The sequence below is a fragment of the Trichinella spiralis genome, assembly GCF_000181795.1.
Source record: "Trichinella spiralis strain ISS 195 chromosome Unknown Scfld4, whole genome shotgun sequence".
NCBI classification, from domain to species: domain Eukaryota; kingdom Metazoa; phylum Nematoda; class Enoplea; order Trichinellida; family Trichinellidae; genus Trichinella; species Trichinella spiralis.
This window is the reverse complement of record NW_003526943.1, coordinates 495642-519433: the sequence shown is the minus strand read 5'-3', so window position 1 is coordinate 519433 and position 23792 is coordinate 495642. Positions and strand designations below refer to the sequence as shown.

The following is a 23792-nucleotide window of genomic DNA, read 5'->3' as shown; positions in this document are numbered from 1 at the left end:
TCATAATAAATATGAATTTTTAAAAACTTATTAAAAAATAAAAATACCTCCCTTGGAAGGCTTCCAAAGCACCAAATTTTCTTTCCGTTCAATTGGATAAGCCATTTGGAAGCATCATCATTGTTTTTGATTCCAGGTCCCGCTGAATTGAAACAATAATTACAATAATGAATTATAAATGGATAAAAATGCAATACTTCCAAATCTATAAAACATCAGTTTCCATAAATAATCTTCACGTGAACAGCTGCTTAAAGGTAAATGATGGAATTTCCATTTCTTGAATGCACAATAAATCAAATACATCACAATATGTGATTTGATAAATATTAAAAATACTTTGCACAATTGTATTTCTAATTCATTTACTAACTCAGAACAATTTATTCCAGTTTTGTAATCTTCGTGTGCTATTTGTTCAGGATTGTTCAAAAATAAATAAATATTTCCATAAATCCTTTTCACAGTTAAATATCTGCTGCAAATATTGTCCAGCTTTTGATCTGCCTCATCAGATTTTTCCCAAAAGCGAAAAGTAGCATTATCCATTTTACCAATCAATTGATACATATCTTAAAACAATCCTGTTTAGCGCAAATTTTATAAAATAATTTCTGTCGTAAAAAAATAAAATTTCTTCAATAGTAATAATTTAAAATTTGCATATTTTAAATGCATGTCAAAAATTTTTCAAATTACCCACATCTGACTCAGCTAATTTTGAAAACAAAAACAACCGTTCACCACCGATAGTTTTCAAAGAATTTGAAAATCTATAGTTTGGTTCTGCAATCACACCTTTACCATATAGTAAACTGTCCACCACGTTTGTACGTTCTGTCTTTGGAACATTGTGAAAATAAATCAATGGATTTTCATAAGCGATTTGTGAAACTATATGAAAAAATGGTTCAGCTTTTCTTTTTACAAAAGTTTAATTATTAAAAATGCTCACCCCATTGAGAAAATGTATCATATGGAAGTGTCAAGCAAAAAACGATGTGTGCTTGTTTTGTAGCATATTCAGGCCAGTAGAATTTGCGATGATCCGGAAAAGATGGAATATTGTGAATCATCCACATTGCTGAATTTCCATTTTTTCTCATAAAAACACCTAAAAATTATCAAAATATTAAAAGTATATTGTTTTCACAATTATTCTGCGGTCTTGTTGTTCCTTTGGTAGAATAAGTTGCTAATGATTTTCTCGCGTAAGGTGGCCAATCGTTGTACATGATCACTGAAGTTTCAGCTTTGTCAGCTTTTGATGAAGAATAAAATGACTTCAACGATGAATGTAGAAAACTTTCCTCTTCATCAATATCATTCTCGGACAATATCCAAAATGATGATAATTTTGCAGATGAATCGATAAAAACATACCGTTTTCCATTAAACAGTCCTGCTGTATTGTTAGCTATTTGGTTCAATTTATAAATAATAAACCTAAAAATGACAAAAGTATAATTGAATTGAATAAATTTTTTCATTACCAGTCTAAAATATCACTTTTTCCACGACACGAATGTACAATTTCTGTTTCTTTACTAATTTTAATAAATTGGCAAAAGAGAAATGAAATTAAAAATTGTACTACCATTGACAATTGGACAGATAAATCAAACATCACGATGAGCTAGCTAGCTATGTTTCATGCAATGATGCAAATAAATAATATTTCAAATTGAACTCACAGAAATAAATGATCAAATAAATTTGCTGTTTCGTAGCATAAAATTGAAACATGTGACAACAGATTTGTTTGCTCGGGTAATTTCAAAGAAAAAAAAACAATATAATCGTGGAAATGAATACCGTAATCTGTTAAAAAATATTCATTTAATTAAGGGTATAGTAAATGTTGTTCTTTTTTTGTTTAATTTCAAAATAATACGATGTTCTATTGAAAATTTAAATTATTAATTAAAGTGCTCAAAAATAAAAAAGCGACTATAGAAATAATATTATAAACAAAAACAAAATGACAAAATAGTGTGAAATTTTGTTGGAAAAGAAGTTTAATGTCGACAATTTGAAAAGAAAACATCTCAACAAAACTGCGTTGTTATCTTTTTATCACAAAAAAAACCATCTTTGCGTAGGCAGTGCAATTCAACGGTGAGTCATCATTTATTAATTTATTTTTTGCTGTTTAGTATAAATGTTCAAAATGAAAGCATTTTTTAAGAAAAATAATACTTTTTTGTTGGTGATATTCACGTATTATTGAATAATTGGAGAAAAATCTACATATCTACAGTATGAATTGATGGATAATAATTTGCATATGAAGCAAAAAAAGGTTATTTTATGAAAAGTATTTTTTCGAAAGAAAAAAAAGCATCAAAAAGTTTCGACAGAGAGATGGACGTCTCAGATCTGCTGCACAAACTTTATTGTTTTTTATATTTAAAATTCTTTGAAGCATAAAAAACAGAGCAGAACAGAAAATAAAAGAAAAGAAAGTTCAAAAATCAGTGCAATTTGTAAACTGGTTTTTTTTTTAATTTGAATTTTAATGAAAATATTATCGGAAGTGAATAGAGTTGTTTGGGGATAATTTTCGATGGCAAAGTGGAATATTTCAATTTGGTTACAATGCTTACAAATTGTGGAATAAATTATCGAGTCGTATTGTGAAAGTGGTATAAGTTAGTTGGTCGAAAAAAATTGCAAACGATGATGATCCAACAACGGTCTAGCGTGTGTGTGTGTGTCCTAAATGTTTTGTAAATTCCATGCCAGCATTTTTGATGGCAACGTGCGATTGGGCAGATTGTCAAATTTTATTACAAGCAGAAGCATCGACGACAACAACTCCACCATCATCATCATCATCATCAGCGGTCATGCTTTTGTTGTATTATGGTTGTTTGTGTTGTTTATTTTAAACTGGCCAATGACCGTCAAAAATGACCGTCTCTTACACGAATAAATTGTCCACAACCCGCTTGAGCGGCCTAGCCAGGGTACTGTTCCTGTGGAAGGCGAGCGTTTACAAGGCAATATGGAAGGAGACAATTTTGTTCATGATCCTCTTCTACACGGTGGGCACGTTGTTCAAATTTTTGGACGAACCCTACCAGAAGCATTTCAAATTGATCATTGCCCACTTCCACGCCGGCTCCACACTGATACCGGTCACTTTTGTGTTGGGATTTTTCATCGACAAAGTCGCCAAACGTTGGTGGGATATTTACAAAAAAGTACTATGGCCAGACAGGTAAATTACTGTAAGTTATTTTTCTTGTTCTTCCTTTTCGAGCTTTATTTCCATTATTCATTTGCAGTGGTGAAAATTTTGTTTGAAATTGTCGTTTAAAATTAAAATTAAATTAAAATGACATTTACTTATTTGAAATATCCAGTTTGACAAGAAATGTTCCTTCCCATCCGATCATTGCCCCTAGTAGATGTCAATCACTTTGCAGTCAAAACAAAAAGCAATGAAATTCATAGCATACATTTGTACACGACAAAATTACTGTACCAAAAGTCAAAAATATTCATGTGAAAAATGATTTTGTTTATTGCTCCTTACATTTTTTGAAAAAATTAATTTAATGACCATTTAGACGATTAATTTTCCAATAAGTTTATTCTACTGAAATTTCTTGTTTTAAACAAAATATTGATTTTTATTCCATCAGATTATGATAATTTTCTTTTTTCAATGAAACATAAATATTAGAATAGAATGAAAATAAAACTTTTTTTCTTATCTTTTTATTATAATGTTAATAAATAATCTCCAACCAGAAGATCTTTTACATATTCAATTCATGCGTTGAAATGAGTGCTTCTTTAAAATAAATTTTAAATTTTTCAAAACAATTCAATCACAAATATCAAAAAATCATAAATTTAAATTATTCGAAAATAAACTTCAGATTGTTTGCTAATTTTTTTTCTATTCAATAAATATGTTTACAATGTTTCAGTTTTATGATAACACTCATGATATGCAAATTTTTAATATTTACCACCGACAAGTTTTAAAAAGAAACAAACTGCTTAATTGAAAAGGGCTAGTTTAAAAATAAACGAAATTCCTTTTTATTTCTTCTTTTGCCATTGCATAAACTAGTTTTTTTATTTGTAAAAAAAATTCAACATTCTTTTTAATTTTATGCATAATAAAGTTATTTCAAATAAATTAATTATTCAAATTATGTTTGTGCTTTTATTCTTTTTTTTTTTATTAAACTGACAGTTTTAATTTTCCGGTAGATTAATGCTGAAAATAGCGTGTATGGTCGAAGGCGAAAATGAAGAATCTCAAATGATTCGTCGAACATTAGCCAGATATATTAATTTGTCGTCGGTGCTTGTACTTCGTGATATAAGCATTCGAGTGAAAATGCGCTTTCCATCTCTGCATCATCTTGTAATAGCGGGTAATAATAATAATTTGTTTCTTTTTTTGATGAATTTTCTAATCAAATTTTACTCATAGGATTAATGACAGAAGAAGAGATGGAAGAATTCAAGCACGTTACAAAAACGCATAAATTAGTTTACATGTCATTTTTGCCAATTCAATGGAGCGTCAACCTTGCCTACAAAGCCAGAAAAGCGGAATATATCAAAACAGACCAATTGTTAAAGCATGTAGTTAAAGTAATAAACAATATATGATGCAAAATTTTTGATTTCAGAGAAGTTTCCATACATGCATGCATGCGTAATATTTTGTAGGAAATTGTCGATGTGAAAGATCAGCTTAATTTGATCTCATGTTATGATTGGGTTAATTTGCCGTTAGTTTATACTCAAGTAGTCACAATAGCGGTTTATTCGTTCTTTTTCACATACTTGATTTCTGGCCAAGTTGTGGAAATTGAACTCGGCAATGGTAACAAAGAGACAATAACGAGCATGATACCGTTATTTTCTCTCATCGACTTTTTATTCTACATGGGTCTGTTAAAAGTCGCCCAAGCGATGATCAATCCTTTCGGTGCAGACGATGATGATTTCGAGTATTATTTTCAACTTGCACTTTATTCATATTTTACAAAAAAAAAATTATTATTATCATAATTCTCTTTTGGTTTTTTTCAGACTGAATTATATAATAGATAGAAATGTCCAAGTGTCTTATCTCATTGTGGATACTTGCCGAGGAAAGTTGCCTGTTGTTACGACAGATTGCACCACCACCTTCGATAGCAAAGATTTGGATAGTTTGAAAGATAAATTTGTTCCATCCGCTTCTTTGATAGAGTAAGTTTTATTATAATCGAAAATGTTGTTTCAAGTAATAATTGAAAGTAATTTAAAAAAAACGAAATAATAATAATAATAATAAAGCCTAATTGTTGTATAATTTATGATAATTATTAATGGCAAAATATTTTTTAAAAAATCAACTTAACTGTAAAAAATTTCTGCCAATACTTTTACTAATTTCAAATGGAACATAGAGAAAACTTTACTTTTTAGTATTCCTGAAGAGATGCAGCGAATTGTCGTTGAACCACCAGAAGAAAGGCCTTGGACGCCGTTATCATTTTTCAGATCTTCATCATTATTAAGCAATGGTTCCGTTTTTGGTCGACATTCAAACGTTTGGAATAGTAGTTCCACGTTCAGAAGACGTTTCAGGTAAGAAAAAAACAGAAAAATACACGATTATTGATGAATTTATTCATGAAAAATAATAATTTTAGATCTGAGAACAGTTTTCAATTGTATGGCAGTCAGAGACCACGGAGAAAACGCAAATTTAAAAACAGACATTTGAGTTTGGGATAAATGCTTCTTCTCATGTCGTCCGTTTACAATTGATAATACTGAATTTAATTTTTCATACTGAAACAAGCAAGATTGAATTAAATTATAAAACAATTATTCAAGTTCAACGATGTTTTTCTTTCAAATTCTTCAAATATGCCGACGTTATTCATAATTATTTTTTCACCATAGCAGAGCTTTCCCCTTCGTCCGGCAATTTGCCTTTGTAGAGTAAATTCAACATACACTGGGTGCACAAATCCACCGTCATACGCTGCGCAACTTCCGTCGATTTCGCAGCGCAATTGTGGCATCTGTTCGGTTTCAAATCAACCAAACCTTCCATTTGAAGTACAGACTTTGCTCGATCAGTTTTTTTCCACGAATAATAATACGCTATCAATTCTTCAATTGACTTATGAGGCAACTGTTTTTGAATTGCATCGAAATTTTTAGAATAACGAAGATACGCAGATTCAAATTGAACTTTATCTTCCTCACTGAACCGCTTCAACTTGTACAACGTCAACTTCGGTTTAATACTGACACCTTGTACCGTTTCTGCTTTCTTAATTTCTCTGCAAGGCGGAATCGGTGCTTCCAATTGAGCGCCTCTCAAAATTCTCGGCGCAATTCCATTTTTCACATGAATCAGCGTACTACTGCTGCTGCTGGGTTTATCCACGTTCATTCTGGACAACCAAAGCCAGCGTCTGTGAACTGCACGTTCTCTGAAAATTTACCCAATAATCAAAAATTTAATAATAAATTCGAATAAATCTCAACCCATTCTATTAGCAATGATTTCATGCAAATAATTAAAACAAGAAAAACATACATACGAGCATACTATAACTATATTACAATGTGATATTGAAGAAAAAAATTTTTCCAGTGCTTCAAAATAATTATAAATTACTCATATGTATAAAACATCGTTTTAAACAATTTTATTCAAAAATTACAAAAGCAGCAAAAATGCTAACTGCTTAATATATACAACCAATGTTTAACACTTAACAATCAACAAATAATACGAGAATTGCAAGTATCCTTACAGTAACAGTAAATTTACGTAAGTACTATTAATCAATTGAAGTAGTCGAGAATTTCCATACTCCATGCTGTAGACATTATTTAAAAAAGCAAGTAGTTGTAAAAATCAATTTATAAATTTATATACATAAATGTTGCGTGAAATTAAAAACAAAAATTTTTTGAATTATTTCCAACAATTTCAACCATTTCTACTAATCGCATACATTCATTTCTTTAGTTTATTTTGTTTTGATACTGCACATTTCTTATTTGTATTTACTAATAATGTTCTAGCACTGTAAATACTATATACATATATCGTAATTAGCAGGACTTCCAAGAATATAACCTACATTCAGCGTAATAATTGTGAAAAGTAGGCATTAACTGATTGGCAGATTTTTAAATTCAACACAAAAGAAAATGCACGGCACCGTTATGAAGATTTAAAATCTGCCAATGACAGTTTATGTCTATTTTTTCAATTTTTGAAATAAATATAGCTGTTACATTATGCGCCATGCCAAACAAATTTTTGTCAAACTTTAAGAGTTTACACATTACAAAATGTAATCCCATATTTTTTACACTAAATATTATGTTATAATTTTGTTAATAAAAGTTTTACAATGAATTTTTAATTTTACTGTTAATGTTGCACTACATCAGAAACAACAAATTGTCACTTTTGTAAATTCAGTTTAACTTTTTTCAACAAAATGCAGTTAATTATTACAATTTTATATAAAATAATTACTTTTTTACTTTTTATTAAGCTAAGTTTTAGCATTTGAATCAATGCTAATTACATTTTATAATTATCTAAGCAATTAATGCAATTATTACTTGATTATACCTAAGTATGTATTTTTACAGTAATCATCATTTTGTAGATTTATCTTTATTTTATCGCTGGTCTTATTGAAGCATTTGTCTTTTGCATAGGCATTGTGCAATTTTTAATTTATCAATGTAAGACACTTCTATTTTTGCTAACCTGACATAAAATTGAAAAACTTTGCTTTATATAGCAGCATTCATCTGGATTCATAGTTTGCATTTAATGTACAGCATTTATCTTACTCAAATTTATGTTTTGTTTTGGATTTATTTTTATTTAGTTGCTTGTTCTTAATTAAGATGATAATTTTTTCATGTTTTGAATGAAAATATTCGATAAATAAATAATCGGTATGTAAATAAATGAATGCTGTTTTATATTTACTTTATAAAAAGATATTTTTATCACGGTAATGTTGTATATTGTTAATAATTTGAATTTCAGTGCACATTTATTTTATATATTTCTTTGACAAAACTAAAATAACGAAAGTTTACTAATCAAGTACAGTACTGTATCTTAGTGTTAGTACATGTAGTTTTAATTTTACTTTTGGATTATTCTTTTCTTTTTTATATTTTAATCAAACTTAGTTAATAATGATATTTATGAGAACTGTATAAAGTGATTTTTATTAATAATTTACTATTGGATGAAGATATGCGATTTTGTAAAGTACGATTATTCAGATTTAATTTGATTTAGACTTAAAAAGTTGAGAAACATTTGGATTAAATTAAAAATTTTAATGCAGAATGTATTTTCTAGTATTTTTTGCACGATGTAATACTGAAGAAATTTTTCCATAGCATTTTATTAGTATCATTACTGATATGTATAGATTCAATGTATAAATTTGTGAAATCGAGATGTTTTTGTCTATTTATTGTAAGTGAATTTAGATTTTATGTTAGTTATTTCGTCATGTCGTCGAAATTCAAAGTTTCGAGTTTCTTATCAACTTTGCGTTTTATTCTCGACAGTGAAGAATACAACAACGCTGTGTGCTGGGATGATGTAAGTGAAAAGTTTTTCAGCAAAGCATCATTTCTATGGGATATTGTGAATGAATCAATGTTTGAATTTTTTAGACCGGAACGGTATTTTGTATTAAAGATCAAGAATGGTTAGTGGATGTGATTTTGCCAAAATTTTTTCGTCACAAAAATTTTGCCAGTTTTATAAGACAGCTGAACAATTGTAAGTCGGGTGTGGGAATGTTTCGAATAATATAGTGGTGAGGTTTCAGATGGATTCCACAAGGTGAACGCGGTAAATATAGTGCCACCGTTGCATGCGAATGTGCCTTGCTTTTCGCACAAGTATTTTTTGCGTGGTGAGCCAAGTTTGGATGTGAACATTCGACGAAAGTGTTACCAAGAAAAATCGCCGCCGCCGTTGACCAGAAATGAAGAAACAGTAACGTATGCGGATGTGATTCGGGTAGTGATGCGCATGAATGAACAGTTGAGCGAAATAACGAAGCGAGTGTCGAAATTGGAGAAGGAGATGGTCGACGCGAGAAAGTTCATGCCCAATTGGTGCATAACTACATTTCTGCAACTGCTGACCGCCGCATCCCAGAAGCAGGGCACGGTCGATTTGTTGCACCTTTTGCACATGCTCACCCAAACCCAATACAAAGCTAATAGGCAAAATTCGAACGGCAAAAGTGTCCCCTATGTTCCGATTGTCAAATCTCAGTCTCCGAAAAATGGCCTTCGCGTGAATACAATTGGCCATCGGAAAAGGAAGCAGCAGTTGAATTCAGTCGAAAGTACGCCGCCTCCTGTCGTTGGGAACGATGCCAACCCATCAGTAGTAGTAGGGTCCACCGACACGACGGCAACACCCTCACTACCTACCTCTGGCGAAGATGTATCCGAATCGTTTGCCATCTGCACAACGCCGGCTTACACGGATGCGATAATGACATACAACAGTGAAAAATCTTAGACTTTTCATCATTTATATTTCAAAATTAATTTATTAATTAAATTTTGAAATGTTTTTTTCAGATGTCGAGAATCAAGGAAATGTATTGTTGGATGGCGGTTGTCTCGACCCATTACCACCACCACCACCGCAGCAGCAGCAGCATCAGCCCCAGCCCCAGCCTCAGCCGCACCCTGCGGGAGATTCGATGATCACTTACCCGTGTACGTGGGATTTGCCTGGATTCGATGATATTTCGGCCAATTTTCTAACTGACGACAACGATTCATTCATGAATATGGAATTTGATTATTACGGCGGCATCAACTGGCGTACAGAGTCGGCCGATTTGATTACATTCACCGGCGGTGATCGTGTACAACGAGTGCACAGCGCTTCTTCAACATCTTCGTTTTCATCTTGCATTGATGAAGTATTGATCCAATAATTATTCTTACTCTTAATTTTGTTTTTTTTTAATTTATTTTATTCTTCAAAGAATGACAAAAATTCCACATTGAATAAAGCTATGGAATTTGGACAATGGATTATGTCGAACAACAATATCGATGGTGCTGAAGAAAACAATAGCAACAACAACAGCAACGATAACAACATGCTCTTTTGCCCGAAAGAACTGACTCTTCCTGAACCAGAAACTTTAAACAGCCAGATCGGTAATTATAATCTTTAAAACCTCCTAGTGGATAAAGTAGAATTTATTTTCACAGATGATATGTTCTTCAAAAATTTGACAATCCCACAATATTCACTAGCGATTGATACGAATTCAGCAGACCATTATTCTCTCTCGGACAATTATGATTTCTCATTGACATATCCAACTTATCAGGTGAGATTTTTTATTTTGTCAGGAAAGGCAGTTAATTTTTCAAAAGAAATAATTCTATTTTTTATAAAGGAAATAGAATTTCCGAACAGCAATAATTTGTCGACTGTTCAAGAGGTGTCTGCTGTTTCCAATGTGCAACCTTTTGGAAGTAGAAAATATTCATTTTTTTCTTTTCTGTTAGCTTACTTTCAGAATATTTTGTTTAGCACAACTGGCACCTTCGAACGAGCCGAACAATGGTGGAATGGAAAATAATACCGTTTTCAAACCTCTGACGGTATTAATTTAATTTATTTTTTTTTGAAGAATGAATTTGCAGAGTTAATATTTAGAATTCCGGGTCAATGTTGGATGATGATATGTACCTGTCGAATGCCTACAACGACGTGTTAAATAGTATGTTTGTTTATTTGTTTATCCAGTTTGTACAATGTATCTGTCTGTCATGTGGTCATTAACGTTGGTCTCCTGCTGTTCAGCCCCGAAAGTGGACGAGTTGTCGCATGAAGATTTGATTGCAGAATTTCTTTTACCAATGACGCAGAATGATTGCGAAACTTTTTCCAAGGTGATTAATTAATTTCTTCTCCCTTTTTCTCACAGTTATGAACCACTCTACTACGTGCTTATTGATGTGGATGTTTATTTTTGTTTAGGAATGTGATTTGATGGTCAGCATTCCTCAACCTTCTTTCGGTAAATTTCAACACTATTACCATAAATAGCAGTATTACTTTATAATAGGAGATAATAATTTGCTTGTATTTGTTTGTTTTATTTTCACAGTTTCTGAACAACCAATGGCAATTTTACAATCAGATGTGCAAAATTTGGAAATTCCATTGGCAAACAACAACCCATTGAATAATGGTGATCAGGGTTCATTGAATTCTACAAGCTTGTCATCCATGCTTTCAACTGTGGTAAATAGAAAACAGTCGTAATTGATTGTTTGATATTAACGAATTTAAAAGAAAAATCATCGTTTGCAGCCATCATCGACAACAATTCAGTCTCGTGATGAATCTCAGTTGCCATTGGTTGGTCCAGAGAATGGTAGCCAGAAAGAAGAAAGTATGAATGAATTCTGTGCAACTTGAATTTATTTATTTATTTTCTGTGTTTGAATCATTGAAGATCATATCAACGTTAGCAGTAGCATACTTGGCCGACGTTCGAGCACCACGTCTGACGTGCCTTGCAATGATGCATTTCAGTCTAGCAGTGTGAAATCTAGAAAAAGAAGTAAATCTCTCATTTTGAACAAGCAACAAGTAAGTGACTAAGCACACTGCAGATATATATATATATATATAAATGGATCTTATAATATTAATATTGTTTGTTATCAGATTCAGACGTCTGGTAAAAATTCCGGCGACACAGCTGCAGCAAACACTGCTGCCGCTGCTGCTGCTGTTGGTGATAGTGGTGGTGGTAATTTTGATCTTCCTTGATCGATATTTTTCTACTTGTAGAAATTATAATATTTTTTTAAGCTGAAAAAAAGAACGACCCGAAAGCTGCTTCTTGTTTAAAGATGTTCAATTTGACCGATGCGAAGACGGGAAAGAAGATCACTTGTCGTGTGATTCGTCGTTGATCATCAATCACCATTTGCTTCTTTTTCTTATTCTTCTTGTTCAATTCAGTTGTTGAAGTCACTTCTTTGTAATTTCTGTTTCAATTTCATTATTGTTGTTGCAAATCATGCTGCATGCATTTTCTCTGCATCACATGACATTCTCATTATAATACGAGTTGTTTTCTCATCAATACATACGTGTATAATCAATTTTTATTTATTTATTTATTTATTGAAAAATATTTTACATTCTATATATATAACGTGTGAAATGAAGTGCAGTGCAAATTATGTTTCTTTTCTTTTTTCTCTTTTCTTAACACGTACAACATGCTGAACACTTGCATGAGTGTCATCTTAGAATTTTCTTTCAGTCATTATTAATATGTCTGAATTTTTGTTTCCAAAAATCAAATCTTTCTTCTTTCATTGAAAATCATTGAATAAAAAAATACAAGAAATATATGGAAGCATCAGCAGAATGTGGAGAGAATTTTTCAACAAATTTTCAGAGTAATTTAAAGTCTGCTTTCCTTTCTAAAGATCATAAAGAAGAAGAAATCCACTCCAGTGAACGGCAATAGTAAAATGCATAATCGCAATCACTTCTTCCAAACAAATACTATAATTACCAAGCTATACGGGCGATGTGTCCATTTCAATCTAAAAAAAATTACATTTACTATTATAATCAAGTGAGATTGCTTATTTCATTCTTATTATTGTTATTATTAGTTGGTACAAAGAAATGATGTTTTTGTTCTCAATTAATATTACAAAAAGCAAAACTGAAAATAATAAATCGATTACTTATTAACATAACAACTACATGGAATACAGCCCTGATGAAATATTACAATAATGAATTTTAAAATATTTTGTCTTATTTCAATCTATTTCTTTATTATTAAACATCATCAGCTCACTCACTGTCTCTTGCAAAGAAAGCTTTTCTTCTCGAATTCGAAGTGCCTGGCAGAAAAAATTAAATTCCTCATCAATTGCTCTCCGAATATTCTCGTTGATACGATAACCATGTCCCTCACCTGAAAACAATAAAAAAAAATTTCCTTTTTAATTTTAATGCAAATTTTCATAATATACAATCAATCGCGCACACACCTTTGAACACTGTCAACGAAGTGTCAACACCTTTTGCCCCCAACAACTTGTACATCTCTTTGATTTGATTGACAGGAACAATCTGCACGAAATAAATGAATTGAAACAAAATTTTATTTATTTATTTACAAAAATTATCCATTTTCTTACAGGATCTTCATCCCCGTGAAAAAATGCAACTGGCTTGTCAATATCATCGATGTAGTTGATCGGTGACCGTCTCTGGTAGATTTCCTTGCCCTCTGGATATGGGGCAATAAGTTGATCGAAATATTTCAATTCGAATTTGCAACTTGATTCTTGCAATGCCACTAAATCACTGATACCATAATGGCAACATCCTAAATTTTAATATATTTTTGCACATTCCGATGATATTGATATGAAAATCATCACCGAGAAATTAATTACCTGCATTGAAAACATCCTGAAATGTCAGCGCAGCCAAAACAATAAAACCACCTGCCGATCTTCCACTGACGCAAAGCCGTTGCGAATCCACTTTACCTTCGTTAACTAAATGAACAGCCCCTGCGCAACAATCGTCAACATCATAAACTCCAAGTCTGAAAGGGTAAAAATTGATAAATAAAATTTCCCTGCTTACTGTATCAACTAGATTACTTGGATTTTAGCGAATTTCGATATTTTGTACCGTAGCCAGTGGAACCGCGGTAGTCAACGTTCAAAACTGCAAAACCACGCGACGTGTAATATTGGATACGCAAATCCAAACCAGTGCTCGCTCTGGCAGTTGGTCCGCCGTGTGCCAAGACGAGCAACGGCGGCAAACAATTGCAAATACCCTCAAATTTGGGATTCTACAAATCAAACAAATGATGAAATAAATAAATACATAAATTTGAATAAATCAAACTTGTGGATTGTAGAAATATCCGTGCGCTACAGCATCTTCATCTTTAGCATCTTCTGCCAGTACGGGAAAAGTAATTGGATGCGGCAAACTTACAATCTCTTGGTCCAGTTCTTCATGAACTCGATAAATAACTTCCGTCTAATAAATGATTCAAATTGATCGACAAACAGAAATTACACTTTGAAATAAGAAAATTATAAAAATGTACCTCGCCACGAAGTACATTCCATCGAATGATTGCTTGAAATTTCGTCGCACTTGTAGCAATACAATAAATGCATCTGTCACGACCGTAAGCTACATGAGAATGCACATGATAGCCTGTGTCTTGCTTGTAGCAGAGTTCGGATTTTCTGTTCACAATATGCAATTCCTGAAAATAAACAAATAAACATGCTAGTTGATCAACAAGTTGATAATGTTTCGGTTGAACTTGATCTATTATGAGAGCTATATCGCCGGAACCAGTACAGTCAAACGAATAAGCATCGTCGGCAAATTGCCAATGTGGTCCGCCAATTTCTTTTTCCATAAGAACCAAATTCTTGTGTGTACCTGAGCATAATTTATCGTAGATGAATGATGAGATGAAATGAAATTTTCAAAAATCAAATCGAACAAACCAATATCACTGTACTTGTACAAGTTCCACCATTCTGATTCATCAGAGATGAAGTAAAGTTCACCATTTTCACAAAAACGAGGCTGCATGTAATTCACTGTTTCGCTAAATACTATCTAAAAAGACAAAATGTATTACAACAACATTGATAATTTTTCAGTTCATTCTCATTCAGTGCATGCTGAATAAATTTTATTTATGTATGATGCCTTTTTAAATAATACCTTGCGATCAGTGCCAGTTTGAATGTTACCTTCGGCATTCAGATCTGCCATCCACAATTCAGTCACATCCCACGGCTGTATAACAAAATCATTTTAAATTTAAGACAATATGAATTTTTAGGTTTAATTTCAATTTACCATATTTGGAAAATTCCACTGCATCCAGACAATTGCTTTTCCATCCGGCGAAACTTTCGGACTGCAATAAAAGTCTGCACCTTCGGCCTAAATCAGTCTTCCTCAATCAAATCAACACTGCAAATGAAGATATATAATAATCTTACTATAATTGTTTGAGCTTGGCTAGTCAAATCAATGCGAACAATTGCATCTTTCGCTGGATTTTCTGCCGTATCTTCACGAACGCAATATATGCTATTCTGAAAAAAAATTAAACAGACAACAATGTAATAAATATATAACAGAAAAAAAAGGGGGGGGGAGAGAGAAATGATGTTTTTGTTCTCAATTAATATTACATGAGCAAAGCATCCATCAGCATATCGGTACGATTTTCCAGACGGTGTCAAAGGAATAGGAGCCTGATTAGGAGCACTCTGCTTGTACAAACGTTGATCGGCATAGTTGGAAAAATACAGACAGCCAGCATAGACAAAAAATGATCCACCACCATAATCATGCGCTGTCGTTCGTACACTGTAATCCCGTGGGGTCCATTCGACAATTTTGCCGCCAAAAATTCGTGAACAAACTACACAACGTCCACGTTCATTTGCTCTTCTCTCGTTCCAGTAAACAATTCCTGAACAAATACAAACACTGCCAAGCAAGCAAACAAACAAAAATTAATACTAATTATTAGAACAATCAAAAGTGTATAATAAAAGTTTCCTGGTTAATTTTCTTTGACCAGAATATGATAAAAAAGTTTAATCACACACATTATTATTACTTTAAAGTGAAATTGAAATTTTTAATTCGGTATTTTCCATCAAGCAAATATTCAAAAAATTCTTCTGTATCATTAATTTGGCTGAATAAATAAAAAAAAGCACTTTAAATTAGTAAATAACAAAAGTGACAGTTATTTGCGTATTCGATAATTTCCCGTTTTCAAGAAAAGCTATTTAAATCTGTAAACAAAGCAACATTTGTTGAGTAAACATGAATTAGCATGACATCAACTAGATAGAATTCCTTCTGCATTGAAATATATTCATTTGAAGGTTAACAAAGAAATCATCGAAATACAATTTTCAAATGGCAACCTTTACAAAAAAAACTTGCAAATTTCAATATAACACAATAACAAAAATCACATTCTATTTTTTCGGTATAAATGTCTTCTAAACATATTTAAATACATACTAAATCAACGCTGCTTCTACATTAAATGTATAAGTAATTCAATCAATCATATTTTCGTCCACAATGTGTCAACAAATAGTTTTAATTACTGTTAATGAAAAGTATTATAAATAAAATGAACTGCTTCCATTTTCATCTTATATCAATCCTACGATAACACAGCAACGAATGTCATTACAAAATTAATACTTCCACAAAACGATGTACATATTAAAACTGAATAAATAAATGTCGCTCAAAAATTTCTAACAATAATTAAATTGAACAGTCTTCGACATAAAATACAACAAATTCACCTTTTCCAGATTCGCTAGAATCAATACGAAGTTCTACTAAAGAGCAAGTTACTGATGTAATGAAAGAACTTGTAATTGGTGACTTCCAAAGACCATAAGGAATCTTTCTTTTTGTAGACATCACTCTGAGATGTAACAACTGTTGACAGCAAAATGCCCGTCTTAAAGAAGAAGCCGGTTATTAAAAGAAAATAAATCAAGGACAAATAATTATCACCTATCGCGTATTACTTTGATAAAGATTTAATCATCAGAAAAAAAGAAATCGTTTAAATAGCAATGAATTAATTTTCTCAATGCCCATGAAATTTAAATTATCCAAAATAAAATGCCTACTTTAAGTGGACTTCATTTAAATGAATAGACAAATTTTGCCTTTCAATTGATACATCATAACATATTTAAGTTCAAAGAATAATTTTACTTGCTTTTTGAAAAATAAATTTGTTGAAAAATTTTGCAGATGAAAATGAAGGGAAATTGAAATTGGACAAAGAATTGCTTTCTTACGCAATCCAGTCAACGCCACAGTGGAAAATGATGATAAAATAGTGCAGCTCGGCGTTACGTTATTCAAACAATTCAAACTGCTGGCAACACGCTGGCAAAGAAAACTAACCAGATTCATTCAATCAGTACGATATGTAAAATGTTTTCAGGTACAATATAGTTCAGCTGTTATTTTGATTGATTTTTTTATTTTGCTTCATCACAAGATGCTTCAGTCATTTATCTATAGTTGTTTAAAACAAAAAATTTTTACATACACACAAAATTAATATATCGAAATTAAAATGAATGAACGAAATTTCATGAATACCCAATTTCATGCATTAAAATAAATATTATCATTAAAAAAATATAAATCATCACTTTTTTTATTATTCACTTATCATGCAATTTAAATTCATACTTTATTCAGAAAATTTTTCCATAAATTAAAAACATAATGTCAAAATAACGCTGAAATTTAAGAAAGTATCTATGTTTTTTTGTATAGTTTTCATGAAAAAAATTACAAAATCTTTATCGTAATAATAATTGAACTTGATTTGCTTTAATTTCATGTAAAAACATTGAATTCATTAAAGTCAAGATTATTATTTTCATGAGTATTTTATTTTATCAGATTTTAAATGAATAATACAAAAGTGAAAATGAATTTTAAAAAAGTTTCGTAACGTGACTAGTTTTTGCTAATTTACAGAACAGTACTTCAATTATACGATTGATTGAATGAGATTTTGAAAAGAGTAGATGTTTTGTTTGTAAAATTAAAAAAAAGAAAATAATAGTGAAATATAACTATTGAGCACATTCAATAAATGACAGTTTAAAGTGTTACAATTCAATTAGTGAAAGGTGAATAATTTCTTTAAATTTTGATTCATGTTTTTTTATTCGCTTGTACAAGCTTTAGAGAATAGAATAATTTTTTATTGATTTTCTTTTAATTTTAAAGAGTAGTATTTGCAATCAGAAAATTTACTTTTTATATGACCACATTTTAGAGCAAAAGTAGAAGAATATTTTAATTTATTATGATTACCAAATGATTATTAATTAATATTTGAAAAATAAGCAGTGAATTATTTCCTGTTTTGAGGCGGGGAGGGGGGGACGAATTTGAATAATTGAAAATCCTGTCTTCGAAATTGAGTGACTTGGCAAGTTGATTGGCCGACCTGAGCCAACCAGATAAGTGCAATTCAGTGAACGTGATGGCCAATTAGAGGAAGAGGGTCAAATTGTTGTTCCCTTTACAAACCAGAGCAGTATTGTGAGTTGCAACCGCTGAAAGGGCGGGTCTACAGTTAATGAACAGTTGGCGAGGTGATGGAAAAAATGCGGCCCGGAATGGCGCCAGTTTTCAAAGCAGCTGACTGGCTGGGAACAAGCTTCGGTCATGTAAAAGAGGCGGCGCTTTTCTAATCAGCAGTTGGCGAAAATCAGGTGAAGCCCAGCATTGCCATTGGGAATCATTTCCATTCAACGCATTTGGGTCGCATTCCAAAAACTCCCATCTACTATTACACTGCCAACTTTGAAAAGCTGCTGCTGCTGCTGCTTACGCTTGCTGACGATCACAGCAGCAATTTCAGCTTCACTGCCCTCAAAACTGTCAATCTCTGTGATCTTACGCCATTTTTGCCATCAACTTTATTCTGAATAAGCTTCATCATTTTTTTAATTGAAATGTTATTTATTTCTTTTTTGTTCATAATTATTGTCGTTGGTCAGCATTTAAATGTAAATTCTCAACAACAACAACAACGATCTTATTCTAACCATCTTCAATCAACCCCTGCCGCGAATTTTCACAGCTCATACAGAACACCAATTTGGAATGTCAATTCACCTTCGTATTCACAAATTGGATACAGCAGATATGTAGAAGTTCCCTTCGGATCTGGAATGTACAATCGTCATGGATTCGGCCCAACAGTTGGACAACCACCGCCATCGCCAATGACCTGCCCAATCATGCGAGGTAGGCTTTCATTCATAGGTGACATTCTACGCCAGGCCGTGCAATCAAAGCGACTGTGTTTTTAGCTTAAGCCTGTATTGTTGAGGTCGATGCCCAGCTGTGTGACATCATACAGGCTTTTATTGTTGTTTCGTATGATGTATCTCACTCATTCAGCAACAAGTTTAGCATTATTAATTTTCCATTTGAAAATATTTTTAATTAAGTATACTGATTACACAATTAAATGAACAAAATAATTCATTTAAAACTGGATGACTAAGAGATTTTCTTCAAATTTTTTTCAGATCCAATGTAAAGCAATTCCAAAAAAAGGAATTATAATCAATTTCATTTTTGTAATGTAAAATAACAATTTTTTTCATTATCAATTGCATGTTTATTGTAATGTTTTTTAATGTTCTAATTTTTTCTATCAATAAAGTTTTTTCAAAGTTTTTCACTTGAAAAGGAAAACCTTTGCTATAATAGTATACCAAATACAGTAGTGATTGCCAAACGTTTGCCATTCAAATAATAAATAATTTTTATGCTCATTTTATATAACAATTTGCATTTTTATTCACAGTTTTGTTTGATTATAATTTTTGTTAATTTAGCTGTAATTTTATTAATGCATAAAAAATATATTTATGTAGAACAACACATTGAACTAACTCAGCAATGCTTTCTAAAGTAGTAGAAAAACTTCTTTTTCAACATATAAGTTACCATTATTTGTTGTATTGATCAATTTTAAAGAATAATTTCAAAACGTAAAAAAGACTTCATTTTATTGTATTATTACCCGTTCAAATTATTTAAATTAAAAAAAACTTTCTTTTATTAATTTACAAAGAAAGACTGCTAGCGTTCAGAGATAAACATTTCATGAATCACTGTGCCAATTTTTCATTGAATGAATGAATGTTGACTGGAAATATTGTTTGAACAAAGCAGGCGCAGCATCTCGAAGACACGGAGAAATTTAAGCCAATATATTTTTATTAAAGCAAAATTACTTCATAAATTTTCATTTATAATGCAATTCATCAATAATGATGATTATTTTTAATTAGTGCGTATCTTTTAATAAGATAATTAAGTTGCAAGTTGAAAAAATTCAATACTTTGAATATTGGAATAATTGAATAAACAAAGCACTATGATATCAAGTGAAATCGAGTGGCATTTAATTATTATTTCTAGAAGATGCTTGTTTCGGCAAAGCTTCAAATTGTGCAATTAAAAACGCAATGCCGTTCGAACGACGAGCGATGATCACGTCGGATCAGTGCAAAAATTGTTGTCTTCAATATTCATCCCCAAGATTCACTTGCCAGTCGTTCGTCTATGACAGAGAACATCAATTGTGCGATATGTTCGGACATTTGGGTGACCAACATCCGGCAGTGCTGTTGCCAACGCCAAATCGTGATTATTATGAACTAACTTCGAGCAGTTGTCGAAATGTTGAAATTCACCAAGGAATTCCCAGCGTCCAGGTGCCATATTCAACTCTGATGCCAACATTCCCACAGACAAGACCGCCTTCAATCAGCCCGTTGGAAATGGACACATGGGGTAAGTGATGATAAATGATTTTCCACAACATATCAAATGTGATTAAATCAAATTTGCAAAGCAACAAACATATTCTATTCAAAGCAACGTTCTCAGATATGTTTCAAGTGTTTATTTTGGTTATATTTTGTTTCTTTTTCTACAAAAAGTGATTTTCGTTTTCAAAAGTGTTTCAACATTTACTATTTGCATTACTGATAATATTATTCATTCATTCATTCATTCAACAAATTTATTTCACATGGGCAATTTTTTTCATTTTACCAAATTCACACCAACAGCAACAACAAACAGTTCCCATGCTAAATGGTAATTTTCATACAAAAATTGCAAGTTTCAATTTTTGAAGAGTCGAAAAATTTTGGAAAATTCCATTTCTGACATATTCTCAGGGGTCGGTCCCAGGCTAGCAGGACAACCTATAAACGCAACATTATTTTTTCTTGAACTTTTTCTCAATTATTGCTGAAAAATAGCACATAAATAACAACCACAATTGCCTGCATGCAGCGACATTGAAAATGAAACAATTGTTAGCATTGTTCTTAATGTCTGTCCCCATTTGATATTTCCAAATACAAATGATACCAGCCAGCATGTCAACTGTGATAATTATGGGTATGTTGGAGAGAAGAAAAGCAAAAAAATCAAAATAAATAAATAAAATATATCTTCTGGTTTATATTTAAAAAAGTTTTTTAAAAAAACAAATATTATTCCGTCTTTTTTTGCCATTTGTAAATAAGATATCATCTAGCATTGCTTGCAAATGTCGAATTTTAACAATTGAAGTGAACATTTGTTTAATTTTTTTTCTCTTGCATTTTGTGTTTTGTTAGATTTTTCATGTTATGTTTGCTTTGAAACAAACTTTTAAATGCTAACAACAGCAACAATTGTAACATTTGTTTTCTTCACAATAAAAAATAATGCAAAGAAATAGTGTATATGTATGCATAATCATAAAATACTGTTGTAAATTTAAATATTTTTTTACAACAAAGCACATTTTCAGTTGTAAAATTTCTTTAGGCGGATGTAAGCCTGGGGAAGTTGTCAAATATTATAAGATAATTGGTAAACAGCTCATTTCCAGCAGTGGTTTTCAATTTAGTCCAATGACTGATCAGCAGTGCATTCAAATCTGTACCGCAAACAGAGTGAGTGTATATCATTTTTTTTATTTGATCATACATTTAATTCTATTTATTTAATATTATTAATTAATTTATGCATTTAGGCTAAAGATGGTCGTGAAGTTATATGCCAATCTTTTGACTTCATTTCATCAGCAAATCGATGCATATTCTATGGTCCGTCTGAATCGAAAGGCCGTTTGGAAGATCATGCCTCTGTGCAGCATTTTGAAAAAGTTTGCTTTCCAGGTTAGATAAATAATGTTATTTCTATTTCCATTATTTTTAATAATTTTTATGTGCAATATTTAGAGAACCTCGTGAAAACATGTTCCGATGTATTTGTTAGGATGCCTAAGAAAGTACTTATTGGCTATGCAAGAACGGTCACCGACGCCGATTCAATAAAAGACTGCATAATTCGTTGTCTCAATTCTGATTCTCAGTATGGTTTTCAATGCCAGTCTGGAGTGTTCTTTAATGAAGTAAAATTACAAATTCATTCAAAAAGTTTACAGCAGTATTTTAAATAATGCAATGTTTTTGGTCTTATTGAAATGTAGCAAAAATGAAGTTCATTTGACAGACATATAAATTAAGTAGAATAATGATAATAATAATAATGACTGTAAGTTCACCAGCTTGAAAGTTCATATTTGCTTATATTTATAGGAGGATTCACTAAACTGTGTGCTCAATTCACAGACAAAAGATACAGCTCCAAGTTTGCTCATCGATGAAACTGCATACAATGCAGAATATTTTCAACTTTACTGCCATGTCAAAGAGGACGGCTTGATTCCATCGGTTGATAGTAAGGATGTACAGACTTATACGGCGGGTGTGCAACGTGGCGAAGATACGGTTGAAATGAAACCCACCTTGCAGAAGGCGGTAATCATTGCAAAAGAAATTGCCAACGATTGGACCCTTTGGTCACCCTGTGAACCGAACGGAATGCGTAGAAGATACAAAGTCTGCGATGAAGCGGATATACGCAATTGTCCGTTGGAAACTCAGCAATGCACAGCAGAATTGAAATCACTGAAAAGATCTTCTAAAGGTAATGATTTATCATTTATTATTATTATTATTATTGAATACAAAATGTGTTTTTGAAAGCATTTCATAATTTTTTTCTATCCAACTAAGCGGCTGTTGATAGTCAGTTGTGTTAGAAGAAAAATGATAGCAAACTTCAATTTCTTAATAATTGTAAATTTTGTCGTTGAGTTTATTTTACAATTTGCCCCGCGATGATTATAAAAGGACCGCGCATTCTTTTAAGAATTAACTTTTGGTTAACAATACTTTTTGTGTATTTTTTAAGAATAATCTTAATATAGAAATTTATATTCAAGATGTCAAATTTGCAATAACAAGAAAAAAAACAAAAAATTCAGTTCAAAATGTAATTTTCAATAATAATTCTCAAAGGAAAATTACTGCAATCTTTAAAAGATTTCACCATCACGCTGCAACGTTTGTGTTTGTAAAACTTAATAATTGAGGAATAGACAAAAATCATAAATTGTTCACAAAAAGTGAAGTTCTGCTTTCTTTTTGAGCTCTTGAAACCCAATCTGCTGCTTCATTATTATTATTATTATTATTATTATTATTATTATTACTATTACAGACAGAAGATATTCTCACTTGAAAAGTTGAGAAAGTTTTTTTTTCATATTTTTTCCCCTAGGTGGTAACTAGTTGAACTGCTTGCTGATAAGATACAGCAGTATGTAAGATAAAATGTTATTAATGCAACTTTTTGTTAGTGGATGTTTCATTTTGGCCAGCGAACGCTGTTGGTGATTTATTTCTTCCATAGATTTGGACATGAAAAACTGCATGGCGCCACGTTGCTGTCCAATGTTCGGTTCATGCACGATCGGGGTGCAACAGATGCCGGATGGTCGAATGAAATGGTGCAACAATCCTTGTTAGCTAGCTGGTTTGTCACATTCAGTCCCAGTTGTCAACGTGACACTCAACCTGGCCACAAATTGGCGGCAGGATATACAACTCACCGCCTGCTAAAAATATACCATTCTTTCTTTCTTTCACCACTGCCCCTGCCCTCATCCCCACTTGTGGCACTCGTTTTTTTTTCTTCAAATTGCTTTCTACTCTTTTCCACTGCC

General features: G+C 31.7%; 6 protein-coding genes across 6 annotated transcripts; 3 read left to right on the top strand and 3 right to left on the bottom strand.

Moving 5' to 3' along the window:
- Positions 1-159: 159 nt before the first annotated feature.
- Positions 160-1627, bottom strand: Tsp_00091 (deoxyribonuclease II family protein). The gene is made up of 4 exons (XM_003375876.1): positions 1494-1627; positions 1154-1446; positions 956-1114; positions 160-572 (listed from the first exon to the last, which is right to left on the bottom strand). Exons 1-4 carry the CDS (start codon positions 1625-1627, stop codon positions 160-162), a joined length of 999 nt encoding a protein of 332 aa, XP_003375924.1.
- Positions 1628-2912: 1285 nt separating this feature from the next.
- Tsp_00092 (bestrophin-1) lies at positions 2913-5757 on the top strand. Its single transcript, XM_003375875.1, has 7 exons — positions 2913-3223; positions 4231-4397; positions 4457-4620; positions 4699-4982; positions 5065-5226; positions 5446-5607; positions 5673-5757. Exons 1-7 carry the CDS (start codon positions 2913-2915, stop codon positions 5755-5757), a joined length of 1335 nt encoding a protein of 444 aa, XP_003375923.1.
- A 154-nt stretch (positions 5758-5911) lies between these two features.
- On the bottom strand, positions 5912-6859 carry Tsp_00093 (REST corepressor 3). The gene is made up of 2 exons (XM_003375874.1): positions 6795-6859; positions 5912-6467 (listed from the first exon to the last, which is right to left on the bottom strand). The coding sequence occupies exons 1-2, from the start codon at positions 6857-6859 to the stop codon at positions 5912-5914; spliced, it is 621 nt and encodes a 206-aa protein (XP_003375922.1).
- A 338-nt stretch (positions 6860-7197) lies between these two features.
- Tsp_00094 (hypothetical protein) lies at positions 7198-12006 on the top strand. Its single transcript, XM_003375873.1, has 19 exons — positions 7198-7209; positions 7278-7343; positions 8370-8382; positions 8530-8632; positions 8707-8741; positions 8865-9557; positions 9634-9983; positions 10050-10227; positions 10282-10403; positions 10473-10551; positions 10610-10680; positions 10736-10799; positions 10826-10971; positions 11060-11099; positions 11190-11326; positions 11396-11477; positions 11541-11677; positions 11756-11840; positions 11903-12006. The coding sequence occupies exons 1-19, from the start codon at positions 7198-7200 to the stop codon at positions 12004-12006; spliced, it is 2517 nt and encodes an 838-aa protein (XP_003375921.1).
- A 584-nt stretch (positions 12007-12590) lies between these two features.
- On the bottom strand, positions 12591-16579 carry Tsp_00095 (peptidase, S9C family). The gene is given in 17 exon segments (XM_003375872.1): positions 12591-12651; positions 12799-12830; positions 12919-13034; positions 13111-13192; positions 13261-13451; positions 13522-13676; positions 13735-13931; positions 13988-14125; positions 14196-14360; positions 14373-14542; positions 14611-14725; positions 14834-14908; positions 14972-15058; positions 15118-15213; positions 15313-15596; positions 16078-16140; positions 16459-16579. 17 exon segments carry the CDS (start codon positions 16577-16579, stop codon positions 12591-12593), a joined length of 2148 nt encoding a protein of 715 aa, XP_003375920.1.
- A 1724-nt stretch (positions 16580-18303) lies between these two features.
- Tsp_00096 (putative PAN domain protein) lies at positions 18304-23158 on the top strand. The gene is made up of 7 exons (XM_003375871.1): positions 18304-18366; positions 18700-18949; positions 20138-20512; positions 21545-21672; positions 21805-21897; positions 22321-22711; positions 23052-23158. Exons 1-7 carry the CDS (start codon positions 18304-18306, stop codon positions 23156-23158), a joined length of 1407 nt encoding a protein of 468 aa, XP_003375919.1.
- Positions 23159-23792: the final 634 nt, after the last annotated feature.